The sequence below is a fragment of the Patiria miniata genome, unplaced genomic scaffold, assembly GCF_015706575.1.
Source record: "Patiria miniata isolate m_02_andy unplaced genomic scaffold, ASM1570657v1 HiC_scaffold_6, whole genome shotgun sequence".
In the NCBI taxonomy this organism is placed as follows: domain Eukaryota; kingdom Metazoa; phylum Echinodermata; class Asteroidea; order Valvatida; family Asterinidae; genus Patiria; species Patiria miniata.
In genome coordinates this window covers 13,875,684-13,898,704 of record NW_024037073.1, presented here as the reverse complement: position 1 = coordinate 13,898,704, position 23,021 = coordinate 13,875,684, and the positions used below count along the sequence as shown (strand labels likewise).

The window sequence follows — 23,021 nt, the reverse complement described above, 5'->3', positions numbered from 1 at the left end:
TCCACCGACATCTTTACAAAAATTTGGGTCATTGGCAGCACGACAATATTTCTGCTCAGTGCGTGGTGGGTTCTAGCCCCATGGCCGCTCACTGTAATAAACTCCATGGAGTGGGGTTTGGATTGGGTAGGGGTAGGGGCCTGGCATAACGGTTGCTGGGGGATGTCCATTTATACATGTTAGTTGCACGTGTACCCTTACACAGTAGTGTTTTAGGCGTTTTCAAATGTACACATGTATTGTATTCTGCTAAAATTAAAGTGCACCATATATTGACCGTCTGTAAATGCTTCCTCTTCTCAAAAAGGTATCCTCATTTTTCATGAGGGGACAACTTTTAATACCCTTAATTCCTTACAACTGCATTCTAAAGCTTGTGAGGTGAACCTTACCTGGGGTGCAGAAGGGCCTTTTTCCCTCTGATGATGGGTTGATCTGATCGAAGGATCGAATAAATTGTAACAGCGTGACAGTTCAGAGGTGGGCATGCAGTGAAGTGAAAGGCAAGAACAGCGATCAGAAGCGGCAATAAAATGGAAAGGAGAAAGTGTCAGAAGCAACAGGGGGAAGCGGTAGAGAGAAAGAAATCGCAAAAGTCGAGGCAGGAAGAAAGGAGGAGACCACAGCAATCAGAAGGTAAGAGTAAAGCAAATATCCAGGGAAAAAATGAATAAAATAAAACACACACTTCGGTATAATAGTCAAATTTTGGATTCATCAAAATTACAATTGACATGAACTCTTGCAGAAATAATAAGAAAATGCTATTTTCAGCACCAAACTTTGCAGACTACGGGCCGGTTAATTTTTGATTCAAATTTCATTGCAGAGCGAATACGCACAATGATTTCTCTATTTGTTGAAGTCGTGAAAGTTGCTCCGCTTTCAGTAAATCTTGTGTAAAGTAAGAATTGGCCTTACAGCAAGTTATGTCCATTTATCAAAATGTCCATGTGAAGCCTTCCGAATGATATTATGGCAAATTAATTAACTTTGTTTTGCCATCATTCCTTGTTTCAAAAAGATGGTAAAACTGCAATTGATCCCAATGCCTTTGACCATCTAATCTGGGAGGTGGAGCTGGCCCAAAAGGTGTGTTTTCATTATTATCTTTTGCTTCTGTAAACACTTTTAAACGTCGTTATGGGAAGATGCATGCATAAAAGAGCTCATGATATGAATTTTACTATTTTGTGCAACTATCTACTACTCTTAAATGAACGTTAACTTTTTAAACAACCCTTTTGGTTAATTATTTGAAAAGTGCCAATTGTCCATGCTTTTCCTGACAAATGAGGGCGCTGTTGTTGTGATGTCATTAATTTTCAGGAAGACACTGTTCAGTTTTGGGATTTTCTGTTCAAATTGTGAACCCAAAATTTGATCATTAAAAACATTTGTGAGAAAATGTTGCTCATTAGCCTAATGTCATGTACTGAAACAACAATAAATTCCCCTTAAAAATCAAATTGACGACGGCAAAATGTCAAAAATTCTGGCATATTTTCTGCCTGAGATTACATCACACTTATTCTCATGAATATGCAAATTTGCAAAACAAAAAAGTCACCAAAATGCTTTTAAAAATGGCAAAATGAAAGTTGAAAATAAGGTTGAATTATACAACATTACATTACATGAGCCCTTTAACTATTGCAGTTGCTCAAATGGATGCATAACAAAGGAAATTTAACAGAACATCTGGCATGATTATCTGCAAATATCCTTCAAAAGTGTAAACCTGACGCTCGCCTCTTTTCATCAAGTAAAACTGATGAAAATATTGATTAGCTGTTCCATACCTTTAGCCATGTTGTGCCACACATAATATGCTTTACCATTCCTTTGTGGTTAAAGTCTGCATCATATATATAAGCCTAAAACTAACAGAAAGATAATGAAAACAATGTTAATTTTCAGCAGTATAGGAGTGAGAACCCCACATAATTATTTGGGATCGTGGACTGCAGGGTTGGGACAATAGTAGTACCTGGGCATAGAGGTGGAAAGCGATGAAGCTTCAATTTGTAAAATAAACAGCTTCAGCAGCTGCAGTGTTCCAGTTCTCTTGTGTATATTAGGTCCCAATTATAGCGATAATATCCCAACTAAATTGTTGGGCATGCCCAACATGCCCAACTAGAACTGTGTTGTTACAGTTGGGGCGAAACGCAGCAGGGAGCTCAACTTCGCATGCACATCGGCATGCACACAATTATAATAATTGTCGCTTGAATGATTGAATCTGAATATGCAAAGCATGATGTGAACATGCATATATTATGCATGATGTGATCTTGCCTATCAATAATTACTGATCAATAATTACTGATCAATAATTGCCATACCGGAGCTGAACAGAGTTGTCAGTGTGGTTTCCGCAGCTAGGGATGGAACATCGAACGCTGAATTATGAAGCGTTCAACTGTTTTTGCACGGACAATTTCTGTGATTCAAGGACTAGTCTTGGGCGATAACAATTGGAATCCCAGAATATAGTCACGTCACATCACCTATATAACCAAGAACATATATATTTTCATTTTTTTAAGAATAATTTCTCTTGTCCAAATTCAAAACAAATCATGCATTCGAAGTATACAATTATACTTGCCTAAAACAAAAAAAAATCCCTAATTAATCGAGGGTGATTAAGAACGTCAGTGGTTTTGTTAAAAAAAACCTTGTTCATTGAGATCCTCCCAAGGACATGTGGCACTGCATAGGCGTAACCGGGGGTGTTAAGGGGGTAAACCCCTCCCTCAATATTTAGTAAAGAGTGCCATTTTTTTTTACAAGTGCCCTTTTTTTCTAAACAAGTGCCTTTATAAAAAGAAGTCGTGCCCTATTTTTTTGCCATTGACAGTTCCGGGTTTTGTGTGTGTGTGAATTTCACGCATGTATCGCCCTGAAAAGCACCATAATTGTCCATTAGTGCATAATCGTCGGTTTGAACAGCTCCCCCATCGACAGAGGGTACCAGAAACCCCCTGTAACCAGCCAACTTAATTAGGACTGTCCCAACAATAGTTCGGGCAACCGCTATAGTTGGGACGTAACGTACATGTAGCCACTGCTACTATTGAAAGTCCGCTGATTTGGAAAGCCTCTCTACATAAAGGGAGCTATAATGATTCACGTATCGGTCATTCGAAAAAGGTTGGCATCTTAAATCGTTCACGATATAACCAGGTAAACACACTAATTTGGGAGTTGCAAACACTGTTTATTTCTACCTGACTTTCTCAGACGGTAGCCAAATTGGAACACACAGTTACAGGTTTCCTACTGTCTAACAACACAGGGCGTTATAACACGTTCAGTCCTGAACAGGTCACTACAACTCCTCCCCCTTTAGTTAAACCTAACATTTCCAGATGCATTAGATTGTTTGGAAATTGGGTGCTTTACAACAGACTGCTTTGTACATAAAACTGGCCCCGATCAAGCAATGTCCAAGTTTGAATATGAGAGTATGGCTCACAATCTTAACAATGTCAACTTTGAAACAGTTCAGAACAATAAACAGGAGTAACCTAAATAACGTCAAATGTGACAACAATTGAACAGTAGAGGTAAATCAATATGTGAAGTCTAGCCAACAGTTACAAATCTGGGAATCCATATCGATCTGGTTTATTATGCGTGCGTTTTAGATCGAAGAAGAAGTTGTAGTGTTGGTGCATCGTTCTCAGATTTCTCCTCCTTCCTACTGGACTCGTTTATGTCCGACTCCTTCACCGTGGTGTAGGCATAGGTACGACTGGATAAAGACGTGTGTCGCAGGTACCTGGCGGGGTCGGATGTGGTCTACAAGTCGTCTCCATATACATGTAGACGACTATCCTCAAGCTGAATAGTGTACATGCAATAATTTACCGATCGCGGCGGTGATGAAACCAGCGTCCAACGAGGACCAGAGGCGAAGTTTTCGGCGCAGACCACCTCATGAGTATTGAAAGTACGAGGTCGACACGCACCTGTCGTGGTACCTCTTCTGTGCTAGCTGCAGTGTGCATAGCGTGGATGTCCAGCCACTTGCTGTGTGCATCGACTATGACAAGAAGCATGCGGCCCATGAATGGACCAGCATAGTCCAAGTGTAAGCGCGACCATGGATGACTAGATAGGTCGCTCTCACGGATTGGTTGGAACAGTTGGTGTCGATGTCCGCGAGAATTGACAGTATGTACATTGCTATAAGCCTTATCTTCAAGGTCTTTGTCCATACAAGGACACCAATCGTAGCTGCGAGCGAGTGATTTGATTTAATTTATCCATGGTATGAATCTTGTAGTTCTTCGATGATCTGTGATCGGCCTTGAGGGGGAATGAGGACTCGCAATCCCCACAAGGTGCAGCCATCTTGCACGCTTAACTCCTCTGAGCGGCAAGTGTATGGCTTCAGTCCTTGATCTTGACAGTCACGTGGCCAACCGTTCATAACTTAGGTACGCACGAGTGACTTAGGTACGCATGATCGTGACGTAGTCTGCTGGAACCGGACTACGGCTGATGGTCTCCGGCAGTGGCAATCTGCTTAAGGCGTCATTAATTGCTATTCAAGTGTCCTGGTTTGTACGCCAAGTCATAGTCATCAGCTGCGAGTGTGAGGGCCCAACGTTGAATTCTGGACGACGCCATGGGGGATATATACTGGTCGCTCCTCACTGAGCAGCGGTGTGTGATCGGCAGCCATCTCAGAGTGGCGACCGTACACGTAGGCTATACTGGTGAAATTTCTTCACTCCGAAGATCACTGCTAATCCCTCCTGATCCAGCTGTAAGCACTGAAGTTCACTATAGCGATAACGAACACGAGGCTTAGGCAAATGGTGCTCAGATCCATCAGGCATGCGGTGGGCAAGCACGGCGCTCACACCGTACGGGCTGGCATCACAGGCGTCATAGTGCACGGCATTCTGGCGGTCAAAGCTAGGAAGGATTATTCATGTTCATGTACAAGCCTCCTAGACTAGCGGACGTTTTTTCAGAACTGATGACAGATTTGGCAAGAATTGGCCATAATATAGTTCAGGAGACTCAAAGCTGTCACGTTATGTGTACTGGCGCATCCATGACTGCTTGAACCTTCTCTACTGTAGGATGCACACCTGCTGCATTGATACTGTGCCCAAAATACATCACATCCGGGGGCAAAGACGCATTTTTCTCGCTTCAGACAGAGTCCTGCACTCCTGAAGTCGACTCGGGACCTTGTTCAGATTTGCGACATGTTCTGCTTCAGTCTTTCCCGTGACTAGTACATCATCAAGAAATGCATTTGCCTGGGGATGTCTGCCAAAAGTCTTTCAATAGTCCCTTGGAAGATTGCAGGTGCAGCAGATATGCCAAAGGGCATACACGTGTACTGGAAAAGCCCTTTGTGTGTGTTGATAGTAAGGAGTTCACGTGACTCCTCCTCAAGTTCAAGCTAGAGTTAGGCATGACTGAGATCCAGCTTGCTCGTGCCAAGCTTCCGACTTTTTACGGGCCTCGGAAACGCAAATGTCGGCTAGACTTCATTTTTGTGAACAAGAAATGGACACGTCTGATACGCAAGGTGCGCAACATCAAGCCACATTGCATTCACTCTAATCACACACTATTAACACGCTTCCACAGTCCAAGACTCTTCGTCTTCGACTATGGAGGCCGACGAAACACTGCTTTAAGATTGCCCGCAATACGACATCGTTTCATCGACGAAACCTCCCGACAGCGTGACCAAAGGTCAGGGTATGCTGGCTATGTTGAATCGGTTAGCCATGCCGCAACCAAAGTTTTACCTAAGCGTCGCCCTCTGCCGAAGGTCTACTTATGGGATACAGATCCGGAAGTGGAGCGAGCCAGACGTCAACTGAAGGTTGCATACCGAACAAATCTAAACTCAAATCACCGACATTTGGAGGCGAGCCTCAAAAATACCTACGTGCGATGAAGGGATGAGCTGATAAATCAAATATCCAACGAGATCTCGCAACATCTATTGATAAGATCACCGGCAGAAAGGTGCGCGACCCAACGACTCCGTCGCTGCTGAGTCCATGCAACACTTGCATACATTTGTGGTCATATTGGTTTGATTTAATGTCCGAATCAATTCAATTTTATAGATAAAATATTTCTATCTTGTGTAGCTTTAGCCACAATGCATTTTAAGTGCACGCATGATCGAGATTTCATTCATTATAGATTTGATATTAAATCACAAATGGTGACTTCTACGTGATGTGCCATGCTGTCACCATTTGGAGATCAGCGATTCTTGATTCTGTTTTTAAAAGAGCTTGTGAAATAGGTTTCACCATTATATTTTCTTAATAAAAAGGGCATTTTTTTAAAATGAAAAAACAATCCAGCTGCTGGCCATATGTTGTCTCCGTGGGTAGAAATCCTTTGCACTTCACCCCACTAGCCTCTCTCAACCAATGAATTGAGTAGGGCCTACTGGCATGGTTGGGGAGTAGTACCTGCAATGGACTGAGATAAACACTAGCCTGATTCTTATTGACAAACTTAGTCTTTATGAAAAAAATCAAATCCTGCCTTTGCTATTAATTCCTCCATTTTGTCTGATTGCCAACAACACTGTGCTCAGTGTCCACACAAATACATCATATAATTATGTGGTTCACACATAAGTGGACAAATCTAAGATAATCAAACAGTTTAAAATGTAACAACATATTATTACAAATTAAGCTCCATATGTTGCTTTTGTCTAAGGTTTGGGAGTTTCTTAGGGATAAGAAAAATCCCCGTTATATCAAGGAAACTGCTATCAGGAAGATCCAGACTTTAGCCACGGGTGACTGGCATCGTGGGCTCAGCAAGCGTTTCGTTGGCTCTCCTTGTGACATTAAACTGTATGAAACCAATCTGACCAAAGCCGGACGGATACTGTGGGAGCGGACGGTCGTGTTCTCACCTCGGCTCACCAGTACAGAGTACGAGAAGATGCTTGAATCAGGTACATGTAAGGTCTTAGCGCACACATTCTACCTCAAAGGTTTCAAGAGAAAATTTAGAGGGACCACCAGGAGAGTAAAATGGGATTTCCCGATGCTCACGCAAAAAAAGTGTAGCGAACTCTGCGCCATTTCAACAGTGCGCCCGCGTTCTGTTCCCCTCACGCTCTTTGAGTTTCTGGGAAAGAAAGAGTAAAATCTAAACCCTCTTTCAACTTCATCACTTGTCAAGTAGTTGACGTCAAATGAAAGTAGCTCAAACTTTGCTGCCCAAGTTTCCCTACAGAAATAACATAAGTCAATTATTACTGGTTCCTTTTATTTTTGTTGGAATTATACAAACTTATAGAAGACTAAGTTACGTCGTTCCTAACTATTTGTATCGACTTACACAGTTAATTTCGTAGGGGCAACTGCGTTATCCATTGTGAGCGTATCCATTTTCAATAGAAATTCATTTGCCCAATGCGCCCCTATTGACCGCAGGTACAGACGACTCGACACAAATTGCACGCTACTCTGAGGTTATCCGTGTATGGGACATAGTGCTAGACCACTCCAAGGTGCCACATGCCATAGAAGTTATTACACAGGCGGTGAAGGGAGGCCAGAAGTGTAAGATCCGCAAAAGTCTGGAAAGAATCGACAAAGGAAAGGCTTCAAGTATGAAAGAATTGTGCATATTCTCAAGAGTATAGGGGTATAAAGCCTGGAGGTGGAGGGAGTTTTGGGTGTTAAAGCAGAGGATGGGCAGTATAATAATTTTGATCTTTTAATCTGAATTACATTTGAGTCTGAAATCAATATTAGGTTGAATGGTGGGATACAATTAATTACCTGAAAGATTAAATGTTCAAAGTTTGGAAGCAGGAAGTGTTCCCACAATTTCAGATTATTTTTTATCATGTGTCATGGCTTCCAGGGGGGACGAATGAGAGTAAGAATCTGTCCTGCTGTCCTGCTGTCTTTCGAGTGGCTCAGTCCGCACAGCATGCAAGTAATGACATGATGTTACGTCAGTGGTGTCCTCCAGCCGTTGACGAGTACCGCATAATGAAGATGTATTCCTTCACGTCCATGCTGGTCAATGCAGTGCTTAAGGACAGCCAGTTGGAAGTAGAGTTTCCCTTCCGAGTGACAGAGTTGGAGCATGCGATCATCAACCTACAGCCCGAGCCGCCGTCCTCAATCTTGCTGCTCGGTCGAAGTGGAACAGGTAATCAAAAATCAAAGTCTTTCTACAAAATAAATATATATACCAGAGATACCGATACCATTCCTCCGGCCCTTTAGCTACAAGACCCCAACTGCAACACCATGTCTCAAGACATTCCAACGAGTCATCTATACCCAAGGACCATACCAGTACCCATCCAAAAGATTCCCCCACTTGTGAGTCTCCCATTGGCCATGTTCTCCTCTGCTGCCCTTCATTGCACTGACGACATCCCTCACTGACCAACCAACATTACTCGCTCCAAGTTTTGTCTTCGATGCTTCACTGCTTCCACTTCCTTCACACGTACGTAACCACCCATCTGATGAAATCGGGTAGAGTTTACTGTCTGACTGAAACATTGAGTTTCCTCGGCTGGTATCCTTTTGAGAACCACACAATATCCATAGCATAATACATTTGTTGATTTTTGTATTATTTTACACTTCTTGCATGTATTTGATTCCTGTTGCCTAATATTGCATATGCAATGGAAATAAATGTGATATTGAATTGAATTGAACTTACAACAGACATTTTCCTAGAATTGCTGACATTCCTGAGAGAACGATATATTTGTTTAACTTCGCAGATCTTATTACGGAACCTGCTCTGAATATCAATTTAACCATTAAAACAAGTCTTGTTAAATACCTTGGGATGCTATTTTCCCTTTGTAAAAGGAACAAAGACTGGCATGAAAAAAAAACCCAGAAGTTTTAAGCACTGTTAATACTTTCTGATAATTACTGAGATATTTAACATTTTTTGATGTAGGTAAAACTACATGCTGTCTTTATCGAATGTGGACGAGATTTGTCAGATATTGGCAAAATACTTCAGAGGGGCCATGTTGGATTCCCAGGGATTCTTTATTTACTCATCTGGAGATGGCAGAAGAAGATGGTAAATCAACTGTACGGTACTAATCTTGAAGGGGGACAGGGATAGGGTGGGGTTGGCGTGGAGTGTTTAAAACCCAGCTAAATCAACAAGGAATGATTGTCTCAGAATCGGAATTAAATGCACTGAGAATCAAGATTCATTTTTTTCTTCATAAGCAAATCACTCCTCATATGAGTCTAATCGCATAACTTGATCCAATTCCAGACTCTTCAAAGCATTAAAAATGTTTTCCAACACTTGTTGCTGCATTAATTCTGAGTCAAATTCCGAATGTAGGCGTATAGACTAGCTGACTTGTGATTATCATGTGAGCTGATTTATGATGACGTAATGACAACTTACAGAGACACATGCATCCATCAAGAAGGCTCTACCAAATATGGACCACCTTCACCAGATCTTCGTCACTAGGAGCCCAAAGTTGTGCGCCGAGGTCCAGCGAAGCTTCTGCAACATGGTTCGTGGCTGTCAATTTGCTGAGGAGCCCCTGTCCCAGCTAGACAGGCCAATGCCTCACCGGCTCCAGGATGTTCATCAGGCGCAGTTCCCCTTATTCCTGACCTCTCGCCAGCTCCTTCTACTTCTGGACGCTTCGTTGCCAAATCCCTTCTTTCCACGAGAAGCTGATGGCTCACTGGAATTGAATCAAGGTAACAAGTTTTGTCAATTTCAAAAGGAAATCCGGTGCATATTTTGTGTGCTTAACTTTAAATTCTGTGTAAAGTACAAGTGGTTCGCTCTACCTTCCTCAATCCTCCAAACATTTAGGGCTATTATTAAGTCCACTTTCCTCCAGCCACTTTCCTCCATTCTCAGCAGCATGCAACCATCCACATCGAAAGAAAGCAAACCGAAGAGGTCTGGTAGAGAAAACCAAGTTTGATCTACGGAGTGAGGTCACTTATGAGGTATTTGCCAAGGAGCTGTGGCCGTGTATCAACAAAAAAAAGTTGAAGTGTCACCCATCACTGGTGTGGACAGAAATTACATCGTTCATCAAGGGTAAATTCATAGCTGCATTTTTGTATGATTTTTGAATTTGACATTCGGTGCTGTAGTTGAGAATGGGTACAATGCCCAGCAGGCAATAACAGTAAAAAAAAAAAAAAAAAGGCAAAGAAAGAAAGAGGTACACTTGATTGTCCACTTGCTTTCAAAAAATGGAAAAAAGGCTCAGGTCCTGACTTACTTGAGCCCAAACTTTGGGTTCATGCATACTTTTTTTAAAGGTCGTAACAGCCCGAGACTGAAATCTGAACTTGTCGATTTCTGAGTGCGAGCTTTCTTTGTCCAAACTTAATTATATAAGTCCGAGATTTGGCATTATTATCAATTATATCACGTCTACCTTCTAGCTCTAGCTCATGTCAAGTCTGGACTGGAACTTGGAATTCCAGTTTGGGATTCAAAATGGCTTTTGTTAATCCTTGGAATTACACTTAGACTTGACTACAACACTGAATGTACGTATTTTTTTCTGTTCTGTTTTGTTGTAAAAGGGATTACTCAGAATGTAGCCATTCAAACGCAATTTCAAAGTTTGTAAATTTATGTTGATTCCGATCCTGTTGTATTGAAACTATTTACTGATGTTTTAGTTTTGGTTTCCATTACAGGATCATTTGAAACTATTTACTGATGTTTTAGTTTTGGTTTCCATTACAGGATCATTTGAGGCACTGCATTCAGAGACTGGCTTTCTATCCTTGGAGGAGTATTTGGATATTGGTAAGAAGATGGCCCCTAACTTCTCCACCGACAGGGAAGAAATCTACAACATCTTCAAGATGTACAAGGTATCTAACTCATGTGTTTCATTGTTTTCTTAAGTTGCTGCCTCGGGGCCTAAAAGTATCTGAGCTGCTTGTTGTTATCTGGACGTAAGTATTGCTTATAATATCGGATACAAAATAATGTTGTGAGTGAATGGTTGCGATGTTTTCAGTGTGTGTTCTATTTCTTAACCCAGCATGGAAACCAGCAGAAGAACCTCTTTGACGAAGGGGATCTCGTGTTTCATGTCTACCGTCGTTTGTGTGAGTTCCGGAGGCTGGAATGGGCTATCCATGAATTCTACGTTGATGAGACGCAAGATTTCACACAGGCTGAGTTATCGCTGTTGATACAGTGTGCACAGGATCCAAATTCACTTTTCTTGACAGGTGGGTAGCCAATTAGCAGGCAGAGCGTGGCTATAGCGCAAAACTTAAGAAGAAGAAATCTTTAGGCTGCAATAAACTCTTGCAATTTTGTTGTACAATCCTCAGTTTTTAAGTACTCATTCTAATTTGGTAATGCTGTAACGGACAGTTTATGCAGCACTTTTGTTGTCATTGCTTTCTTGCACTAGGGGCGGTGTAGCGTGAATATCCGACTCCATGAAATATGGACTCGTTGGTAGTATTGCGCATGCGTTTATTTGATAATAGCCTATTTATAGGCCCTATATAGGAGAGTGATTTGTCACGTGTGAGGGGTTAAACAATAATAGGGAAAAGCAGTCCGATTTCCACAGGAGTCGGATTTTCATATGACACCGGCTCCAGCGGTGGGCTCCGGTGGCGCGCACCTGAGCTGGTTTTTGGTCTGGCTAAGGTTGCTTTGTAAGACTAGCAGAGTTATTTTAGATTCCAGAGTTAGGTTGTTCGGTCTGTGTGTTTTCGCTGAATTAATAAGAGTTTCTCTTAAAGTTGGAAATCACTGGTGTGCGTCCCTTTTTCTTGCGTTTTGCTGGATTTGGAGGACAAGAACCCAATTGAAAACTATTTTACTGAATCCTAATCTCTGAACGGTTTTATTCGCTTATTAAATTCTCAAGTTCCTACCCTGAACAGTAATCCAAATTAACAATCTATGGCAGCCGATACTTAATGTAGTCCGGAATAGTAAACTAAACCAGATACTTTACTGGAATTTTTGGTGGATCTCAAGTAGTAAGAGTGAATGATAACTTGAAGGATGTTTCAGGCAGTACTGTAGAATGTTTAGCACCACCCCGACACCCAAGTTGAAGTATTTGTATCGATCCTAATGTCACTGATCTGACGCACCGTACTGACACAGCTGTTGATACTGAATCATACCGTCTCTGTTGAGGTTGGTTCCAGTACTTGTACAAGTTTGACGAAGTACAATACAATGAATCTTTAAACATTCTGTTGAAAGAGTTGAGGTCTAGTCGCAGTAAGCCTTTGTGCAAAAGCAAGTAAAAGCAATGATGCCAGTCACTTCTTTTGTACCAACTTTTTAGGAGACACTGCACAGAGCATTATGCGTGGGGTTGCTTTCCGATTTAAAGACCTGAAATCGCTCTTCTACTATGCGAATCAGTCTGTAAAGGTCCAAGGCAAGTCTTCAGCTGTAAGCGTACCAAAGAACGTCTATCACCTCACATACAACTATAGATCTCACTCTGGTAAGTTAAGGCCCTGTCACACTGTCTGCAATCTTATATGCGCTCTCACTGCGTCCTTGAAAAATAACAGTGGGGCGCAAAAACAACTACTAGATCGCAGCGACAACTATAGGTTGCCAGACGGGCGCCAGAGGGTCTTAATGGTCTCCGATGAGCGCCAAGGTCTTTGAACATGCTCAAATTAATCGCAACACCTCTGCGCCCTGGCCAGGACGCCGTAATGACGCATCTCGGGCGCTGTGCGAGCGTGAATCGTGCGACATTGAGGCAGCTTATAGGCGCAAGGCAGTCGACGTAGTCTCCATGAGAAAGTAACTCGACTGCGATGAACTTGTAGAATAATTTTGAAACCGGACTGTGTATTGACCGTTTTGTCGTGGTATTTAAACAGCGCAAGTGACGTCACATGAGCGTATTTTGGTCGAATAGAAAGCGCGACGCGAGCTTCTAGGACGTATCAACAGCGAGCAGAGAGTAGTGTGAGCGCAGTGACAGCGCAGCGGCAGCGACTAGATCGAGTAATTGAGCTTGATAGGGGCGCAGATGCAGAGTGAGTTGAGCGCATCGTAAGCTCGGGAAGAGCACAGTATGAGCGTAGCTTGAGCTTCTTTGAGACAGAAAGTTGTCATTTTCTTGCGTCCTCACTGCGATTGTTAATTTATGAAATATTTTTGGTCGCCGTAAGGTCTCCTATGAGATTGCATATAATGTGACTGGCCCTTTATAAGGTGCAATATGCTGTTGACTGAATAGACGCATTATGAAACTCATCATCTTGCTCAACAATGCAGCTGAATACAGTAGTTGTGTTTGAGCTGTCCTTTCTTGTTATTTCAGGCCAATGCAGTGCCTACACAGTTTGAGCATTACTCACAATGTCACTGCTGTTTACTTGTGCATCTTTAGTTTGTTGGCAATTTGGTAAGTGGGATACAATTAATGTTCCTGATCAATCTGCTTGTATATCTTCTTCCACCAAGGGATTCTAAATCTGGCAGCCACTGTTGTGGACATTCTGGGCCATTTTTTCCCTTTGTCCTTCGACCGTCTGTTGCCTGATCAGGGCCTGTTTGACGGCCCCCTCCCTGTAATCCTGGCTACCAGCAATGTCAATAACCTACCATCACTGCTGCAGAAATCGAAAAACCATGAAGAGACGTCCGGTATTGACTTTGGTGCCGACCAGGTGGGTAGAACAAATCCAGGAAAAAGACACAGATTAGCAAGAGATCATTTCCTTTCCATAATCATCCTATCCTCCCATTGAAAAAAAAATATACCCAAGAATTACTGATGAGAGATCAATTATTTGGATTCAAGTCTGCCAGCTCACTTGGGCAAACTCATTCCATAAGGACCGAGTGAGAATTAATTCCAAAATATCGCAAAATACGATCATATCTTGGGAATTTTTCTCCAGTATATTTTGTTGCGCCGCAGAAAAAAAAGAGTGCAACTGTATTTGAATATTCATATTCTGAATAGTTCTTTATCTTTACGAGGCTTTGCCGCTCCGTCTGCTTCTCATGGGCGAAAGCCCGCTTTGAGGGCGATCAACTATAATGAATGATGTCATGAACAATAACATGAACAATAACCATGAACAATAACCCGTAAACACACATGTACACATGTGTACACATACCTATTGCGCTTTATGGTATAGCGGTGATTTATGTACAACGAACATGATATTTACTTTCTTTAGTAACTAGTTTTGCCCTCCATGTCCTTGCATGAGCCTTGGAGAAATATCACTTTCTGTTAATTTTACAAACTAGTTATTATAATATGTAAATCACATTGGAAAACTCTGATTGTGTAGCTGTGAAATCACGTCTCTTTTTCAAATCTTACCTCAGAGAAATATTTGGATTAAGCCGTGCAGTTTTTAACCAGTAAATCTCTTCATAATATTCGTGCTTCAACAGGTAATCTTGGTTGCAAGTGCTTCGGTGAAACAGCAAGAGAAACTGGCGATGTTCGACAAGGGCATAGTCATGACCATAGAAGAAGCCAAGGGATTGGAGTTTAATGACGTCCTGCTGTACAATTTCTTCAAGGATTCAGGGGTAAGACTGCTTTGTATCCAAATATTTCCCCAACTTCTAGTTAGTGCTAGTAGTCGAAACGCCGAACTTGAATAGCGCATCCATTCAGACCCGTCGCTAAGATGGGGCCCGGAGGGGCTTGTGATGTGCCCCCTAGCTGATACTGTGCCCCCTAAAAATGTTCAGTTTACGGTATTACAAACTTTACACACACAACTAACATGAGTGTCCCACTTCAAGTTTTCTTGCACATTGATGCCTTTAACACTTTTGCTAGCATCCCCAATGAAAAAGTTATAGGCAACGCTGCAGGTAGTCATTGAAAACATGAAATCATGACCTGACAAAGTTTTACCAGGTGGTTGAGGTCCATACCTGTCTGTTCTGAATCATCACAAATTTGAGACAAAGTCATTTCATCTACATATTTATAATGAGTATTATGTATGAGTAACGTTTGAAACCAGAGACAAAGTCGTTAATCATGGTATAAAAAACTACCTTACTCCTTAGGCCTACCAAGCTTGGTGCCCTGTGGGCCCCCTGCGTCGGTCAATTCTAAGATTAAGATAACACCATTCAAACGAACAGCTTGTCTTCTATTATCAGATTGTGAAACCCTCCAAGGAATAATGGACGGTCTAACACCAAGGTCAATAAAGTTTTCTGTAACCATTTGGTAGTTAAGATCAAGAGCTTTACAGAAATCTATAGTTACTTAAAAAGAGAGGTTTGTTTAGGCTTATTAGTGGGGCAGATAGGGAAAATCTTTGAAGAATTGTACCTTTGATTATACAAATATGAAATTTGGCAGACAGTCAGAGTATGTTATGGGAAAGTTTTTGGCTATAGGGCCATCGCAAATTGTGCTTTGAAAAAATATAGGTAGAATAACAACCAATTTTCAAAATTTTCAAAATGGTTGCTATTGCTTGTTATTTTTTTTTCTAAAGGACAAATCTGCTTTGACCTACAGCAAAATTTCTTTCTCATGACATACTCGGACTGTGTGCAAATGCCATGCTTGTATCATTAAAGGCACAATTTCATCACCTGTCTGCCGTACTATATATTATATCGTCACCGTTTTCACGAAGAGGCGATTGTAGCATTTAACGGTCTTAACAAACATTCTAGAAAATCGCGTGTAACGTTGGTCCTATTTTTATTTAACAAATTGAAACGTAAGGATGCATAAAAATATGTGCCAGATTGATATCAAAGGAAAGAAGAGATTATAATCTTCTTAAATGTAGCAAACTTTAAGAAAGGTGTTTGGTTTTGCAGAATTAAGCAATTAAGAGAAGTGTCGTTCGTTTAAACGAAAACAATGATAAATTAGCCAATTTGCCCCTGTGGCTGTGAAATTTGTCCCTTCGTGAAAACGCTCCGAGTCAGTAGGCGCAGATTTTGCCCCACTGCGCCTTAAATTCACCCTTCGTGAAACGCTTAACCAATTTGCACATGGTCTTTATTGTATTACAATATATTTATTCACTGGAAATTCACCCAAACCATAGTATACTCAGGCTGTTTCGGGCACTAGTGAACGGTAGCATTAATAAGAAAATGTACTGCGATTTTGCCAAAAAAAAAAAAAAAAAAACTATCGTTTTTTCTAAATTTGCTGTTGGTGACTTTACTACTGGTATTTTCTCATCCCCTGCCTACCACAAACATTGCAGGGACACATATTTTTTGTTGTTAAATTTACTGTATTACAATATATTTACATTTGTGGCTAATGATAGATTTTTATGACATTCGAAACCTGTTTGGGCTACCACTTATTTATCCAATTTAAGGATAAAATCACAATGTATGCATGCTTAATATTTTACTTCCATTTCAGGCTGGCAACATGTGGCGAGTGATAACTGGTTACAAACCCGGTACCATTGGTGATCAGCAAAGAGAACACTTAGAAAAAACCGACCTACAGTGGCTCTGCTCGACAAATCCATCACGTCCTTTGGACTTCAATCCGGATGAACACAAGGTTTAGCGACGTCTCTTATTTTCTTGCTTAATAATCAAAAAACAAAACATGTCTTCACCGCACACGAAATCTTCACTGTTGAAATTTTGGACGTAATTGTTCCCTGCATATTTGTCAGCTCTGCCAATAAATTACTATTTCATTTAAAGGTAATTTTGACATCTTTACCAAGATTAGCCTAAGGGTTCAAGTCACACATGAATTTGGAGATACATCTCTAATGTTCATAGCAACTTAATTGTTTTGCCTCAGGGACAGTATACAGTGTTTTCGGTTTATTCTACGGATTGGATGAATCTGTTCATCAAGTTAGCATTTTAGCCATAGCTTCAAAGTAACCGCTGAGTTTTGTCTTCACGTGGTTAAGATGTTGCTGTATGCTTCATTAATTCCAAAGGTACTGAATTCAGAGCTGAAGCGTTTGTACACTGCCATCACGAGGGCACGGAATAATGTCTGGATCTTTGACGAGGACGAAAAGACGCCATTGCCGATGTTTGAGCTTTTTTGTTCCAACGGATTGGTGGAAGTGGCAAAACCTGAGGACGTAAAATCTGGTACTGATTTCCGAATAATCTTGCCATTATGTCACGTGGACGTTTTCCATGAGCAATGGCTAACGCTTTACGGACACACTATAGTTCGCACACGTACGGTGCTGAGCAGGCACTATTTATTTTAATCTGAATATCCACAGATAAAGCCCTTTCTAGACGCTGTGCTTTACTGCGGCCGCGCCGAACGAGTGTTCATCTACAGCACTACACTTACAATAAACGCCGAACGTGATAGTCGAACCTTAATGCATCTGGTGTAATGGTTCAGTTAAGCAGTTATAGCAGTTCAATTGGATGAACTTTCAGCGCGATTAAAATATTTACACCAATTTCACTCCCCGTGATGCGGACGCGAGAGAGGGTATCGTGAGCATCCCCATTCCTGAAACATTGGCCCCAACTTTGAATTAAACAATAATTGAGTTCGGCACAGCAATGGCACGGGTGCGTTTAGAACAGTGCCGTGCCACTGCCATGCGGATTGACGATAGCTTATTACCCTACCAGCTACGTCGCCCTAAACGCTGTGCCTATCGCCGTGCCGAGTTCAACGGTTCAAGTTAATTGAGTTCGGCACGGCGCGGCAGTAGCTCGGCGTCTAGAACGGGCCTGTGAGACCTTGTCTTTGCGTGAGCGAAAGGCGCAGCTATCGGCAATCCCTCCTGTGGTCCTCCGAACCTTTCCTTTTATAACCGTTCAGGGGTTACTGGTGCACGGAATCCATATGAAAGTTTCCATTAGACATCAAATATACAAAGTGCACTTCTCGTTTTAATTTGTGTTCAGCTAACTCTAAATTAAAAGGTGATCAGGGGCTCAGGGAACTTTGGACAGACCCAAAATCCAAGTTAGCGGGGAGTATATTGCTCCTCATTGCTGATTTCTGACCAAAAACAAATGAAGCATGCGATATTTGAAACTTGTCACCTCTACAAAAAAAATCACACAGTAGCGATGGTAATAGGTATCAAAACAGCATTCGAAACCAAATGTTATATTTACAGTTTAGTAGTTCGTAACTGTTAGGGCTTCAAGGTGATAATTATGTATAGCACAACATTCTTAAAGATAACGCTCGCTCCACATAATCCTAGGCGTACATGAACATATAATACTGATACATATAATTTCTCTCAGAGTCTTACACGGGATTTGTAAAACCATCATCGCCGTCTGAGTGGAAGGAAAGGGCCAAGTACTATACCGAGAAAGATAGTTTGGAGGCGGCAGAAAAGTGTGCAAAGCTTGCCGCCGATCAAGGTATAGTTTAAAAGATGATAAATATATATAGTGTATCAAAAAAAACTAAGCAGATGTAAATGCAAATAATAAAAAGTTCTAATAAATATTTTCAAAAAAGTTAGAGATCATGTGAAATACCAATGTGTCCTCTTTTCAATGATATATTGATTTTGTGTCCGTGGCCACGGATGACTGAGCTGCATTCATTGTTAATCTGTCAAGGGTCAAAACCTGCACTGGGCCAAGTTTGTGCAAAAGGGTATTCTGGGCATGTGCAACGGCTTAATAAAGGGAATATACAACATTTGCAAACATCAACAAATAAAACTACCAAGTTTTTTACGAAAAACCTTACTAGGATGTTGGTTAATGACAGTCTAAAGCATCCTGTAAAATTATGGCACCTGGTGTGAAGTCATTTTCAACTTAGAAATGGTATTTTTGTATAAATCTTCCCACACACAGAACAGCTCTGCACAAAGTCTACTCCATTTTTGCCTTTGCATAACAAACCAGCCAGCAATCTTATAACTTGGCCAAGTACAGGTTTTGACCCTTGACAGAAACAACGAAGGCTCAGTCATCCGAGGCCACAGACACGCAATCAAGGTATCATTGGAAAGAGGACGCATTGGCGTTTCACATTGATCTTTAACTTAGTTAAACATATTTATTCGACTTTTTATAATTACATCTGGGTTTCCTTTTTTTATACACCCCGTATAACCAGCTTGTCGGGCCCCTAACAAAAATATTTGTGTGGGCTTTGTTTTGCTTTGTAAAAAAGTTGTATATTCTTGAGCAATGTTATCTAGATATAATAATAAATAATACTAACATGGATAAAGTGGGCATACACCAGCAAAATCATGCTAATGGCACTACATCAGTATTAACCCTGCTCATCGGACCATGAGAGCATGTATTAGATCGTCCGTAGCGATCCAGTTAAACTTAGATGCCACTCAAGATTAGAAAAGAAAAAGACAAATAAACCAATGCCCAAGCAAACATTGTGATGAAACAGTACATTTTTGTGTCGTTCACATAATGTGGTCAGTTTTCTCAGAGATTTGTTGTTACTTTTACAATATACCAGTTTTTAAACCAATCTTTGCTTATGATGATCTTGTGTATATGTTATTATGTTCTTTGTTCAGAGGAAAAGGAGCGAATACGAGCCGAGAAAGCAGCAGCGGGTGAGACCAGGCTTGTTTCACACTACAATTATGTACTGAGGACAATTTAGCATTTAAATTTGTAGTTGAATTGAAATTGGGAACAGCTAAAAAGGACAAAATAAACTTTAACAAAAACAAAAGCTATTCCCAATTGACATTGGAAAAGCTAACAAATGCCAAACAAAAGGTGTTATGAAACAGTACATTTTTGTGTGGTTCACATAATGTGGTAAGTTTTCTCAGAGTTTTTCTGTTACCTTTACAATATACCAGTTTTAAAACCAATCTTTGCACATGATCTTGTGTGTATGTTATTATGTTCTTTGTTCAGAAAAGAGGCAGCAGGAGGAAGAGCAACGAGCCGAGAAAGCAGCAGCGGGTGAGACCAGGCTTGTTTCACAATTTAGTATTTAAATTTGTAGGGGGAGTATTAGTTTGAAGCACTTTTCAAAAGTTAACAAGGTATTTCTCTTCAAGTTCACATTAGCAGTCTTACAGTTTGATGTATGCTTTTTATCCTGAGCAGCTGAAAAGGCACGGGCAAGAAGGAGGGAAGTTAACCCCCTCCCAGGCGATTTTTTTCCCTAAACAACAGCCGCATGACATGGTTGTTGAGCGCTCTCTGCGACACTTTTATGATACGTACTCGGGTATATATTGCCATGAATTTCCAAGATTTGCCGAGCAGTTCGATAGCTTACTTGGTAGAGTCGTGGTTTTGTACCGCGAGGGATCCCCTGGATGTTTGTACAAAACACCATTTTACCATTTTTCTTTCTTTCATTATCGGAGGATTTGGTGGCATTTTTTGTTTCATCCGGAAATAAAGTCCGAGGTTCATTATGTTAGAATTCATTTCTTTTTTTTTTCTATTTTTTTACCTCATGTTTTTAACAGAAGTAAAGTCCAAAACGTCATAGCGTACACCATATGCGGATGTCGTTTGGGGAAAAAATCGCCCCCGGGAGCACATCGCGCCTTAGGCGAAGCCGAGGGTGCTGTGGCACTACATAGTTGGAGTGTAGTTGGAGTATTTGTTTGAAACAATTTGCAAAAAAAAAAGATCTTTCAAGTTCACAACATCAGTGTATAAGTTTGATGTCTACTTTTTGTCCTCAACAGTTGAAAAGAAGGAACAGGCAAGAAGGGAGGAAGAGGCTGGTAAGTCCCATTCTGAACTTTATTGCACTTGTAAAGAGAAATGTGGTAATTAGCAATTGCTGACTACTGTGTATATGCGTCCCCCCCCCCCCCCCCCAGCACGTCGCGCCTTAGGCGAAGCCTAAGGGAACTGGGACACTGCATCAGTATTACCCCCTGCTATCGGATCATGAAAACATGTACTACGTGTCAATAAAAACATTATCCTAAATAACTCTGTTGTTTACGAATGGAATTAAACAAAACATTAAGATCATGTAAATAAGCCGTGTCAAATTTTATGACGCGTCTTTTATAAGCTTCGTACAAGAGGGTGAGATTTAAACGCTATACGAAAAAAAAATACTCACTTTCAGAATCTGCCGTTTTCGACTTGGCATCCTCCAATGTCGATACAGCGCTGGAGACGGTGGCGGAAGGCGCGTGGTGTGGCCGAAGCTTCTGAAGGAATGTAGGATCACCCCTGATGTCATTACACACCTCCTCGATCGGTTGGCGCAACACACAATAGAGGAGGCGTGCAATGACACCAGGGGTTATCTTGCATACTTTTAGAAGCTTTCGGCCGCATCACGTGCCTCCCTCCGCCTCCGTCTTGAACAGCGAAGTATCGACATTCTGAGTGTTTAAGTGATTGTTTATCCCTCAGGCGTTTAAATCGCACCCTCTTGCACATAACTTAGCTAATGAAACTTGCTCCATAAAATTTGTCGAGCCTTGTTTACATGATCTGATATTTTGGTTCAATTCCATTGGTACAAACCGAGTTATTTCGATCAAAATTAATGTAAGACATGTTTTTTCTTACATTTAGTATAAGACACCGGTAGCGATCCAGATTATACTCAGATTACTTACATGTCACTCAAGATCAGAAAAGGCAAACACAAATAAACTAGAGGTGGTTGTAACTGAACAACCGCAAGGCTGTTCCCAAACTGTTTGGATGGTACAAAATGATTTGATGATTTATGAGCAAAGTCACTTTTCAAAATTAATTATATTCTTCAGTGATTGCACTTCCGGTAATACCGACGTAAGGGTCACATGACCTTAACATTCCAGCAAGCACACCTCTAGACCAATATAATGCAATGTGCAAAGAACGAGAATCATGTAAAATAATCCTAATGCTGAGATGTGGTGACCGCAAATATGCCTCATTAAATATTCATGACGTCATAAAATGAGACCAATAAACTGCACAGTATAATAATATTGTAATTTATTGCGTCATGATATTATAAGGTATTATATTATAAGGTATCAACCCGATCAAATTTATAATTCATTAGATATGATTATTAGGGTCTAAAATTTACACTTCCGGTAAAACCGGATGTGAGGGTCACATGACCTTGAAATTCCAGGAGGTGCATTTTCAGTGTAATATGAAGAATTGTGCAAAGATCTGGACTTATTGTTGAGATATGATTGCCACAAAAATGCCTCATTAAATATTCATGACGTCATAACATGAGAAAAATAAACTGCACAGTTATAATAATACATTAAATACTTTTTCAATATTGCTTCATACTATTTTAAGGCACCATCCCAATCAGATTTATAAGTCATGAGATATAATAATTAGGGTTTAATATTAACACTTCCGGTGACACCGGAAGTAGGGGTCACATAACCTTTACATATTCGTCTATAACTTTGCACTTCCTTGTCTATATACCTATATACCAAATTTGAGATTAATCGATGTAATAGTTCTATAGTTATAAGACTGTCAAAAGTGAACCTTTAAATAGATGTCACGTGACCCCGTTGACGTTACGATGACGAATTGTTTCGGCATACATGTTCATATGATGGTAATGACTATGTAGAGTTTAAAGTTGATCGTAAGTTGGGAAAACGTCCCAAAGTGACTTGAGGAATAAAAACATATGGGGAAAAGTGGAAGAGGAAAAAACCCAGAAAAAATAGAGGTGGCTGTAACTGAACAACCCAAAGCTGTTCCCAGAATGCTTTGAATATCCATTGGACGGTACAAAACAATTGAATGATGTTTACCAAAAAAATGTAACTATTCAAATTGATATTATAATCTTTAGTTATTACACTTCCGATAACACCGAAGGTAAGGAACACTTGACCTTGGCATTCAAGGAGGTGCATTTTCAGTTCAATGTGAGGAAATATGCAAAGAACTGGAATCATACCTTATCGTATTGTGGAGATATGGTGGCCACAAAGTTGCCTAATTAAATATTCATGACGTAATTACTGCATATAATATGCAATATATTCCGCTTTTTACGTTGCTTCACGAAATTATGCAAATGTAAGGTATTATCCCGATCAGAT

The 23,021-nt window shown here is 40.8% G+C and overlaps 1 protein-coding gene across 1 annotated transcript; it reads left to right on the top strand.

Moving 5' to 3' along the window:
• The first annotated feature begins 533 nt into the window (after positions 1-533).
• LOC119743284 (TPR and ankyrin repeat-containing protein 1-like) lies at positions 534-21,144 on the top strand. The gene is made up of 20 exons (XM_038219686.1): positions 534-636; positions 1,025-1,092; positions 6,730-6,973; positions 7,464-7,634; positions 7,894-8,187; positions 8,965-9,090; positions 9,432-9,755; positions 9,913-10,095; positions 10,759-10,889; positions 11,063-11,255; positions 12,344-12,508; positions 13,489-13,694; positions 14,440-14,580; positions 16,412-16,558; positions 16,956-17,115; positions 18,253-18,375; positions 19,518-19,556; positions 19,870-19,917; positions 20,661-20,699; positions 21,056-21,144. The coding sequence occupies exons 1-20, from the start codon at positions 534-536 to the stop codon at positions 21,142-21,144; spliced, it is 2,994 nt and encodes a 997-aa protein (XP_038075614.1).
• The last annotated feature ends 1,877 nt before the right edge of the window (positions 21,145-23,021 follow it).

What these genes read in the sequence shown, in the direction of transcription:
- LOC119743284 (XM_038219686.1), top strand. Translation starts at nt 534, where the DNA reads ATGGAAAGGAGAAAGTGTCAGAAGCAACAGGGGGAAGCGGTAGAGAGA. An exon ending in TCAATCCGGATGAACACAAG is followed by an intron (nt 16,559 to 16,955) that starts GTTTAGCGACGT and finishes TTAATTCCAAAG; the next exon opens with GTACTGAATTCAGAGCTGAA. An exon ending in ACCTGAGGACGTAAAATCTG is followed by an intron (nt 17,116 to 18,252) that starts GTACTGATTTCC and finishes AATTTCTCTCAG; the next exon opens with AGTCTTACACGGGATTTGTA.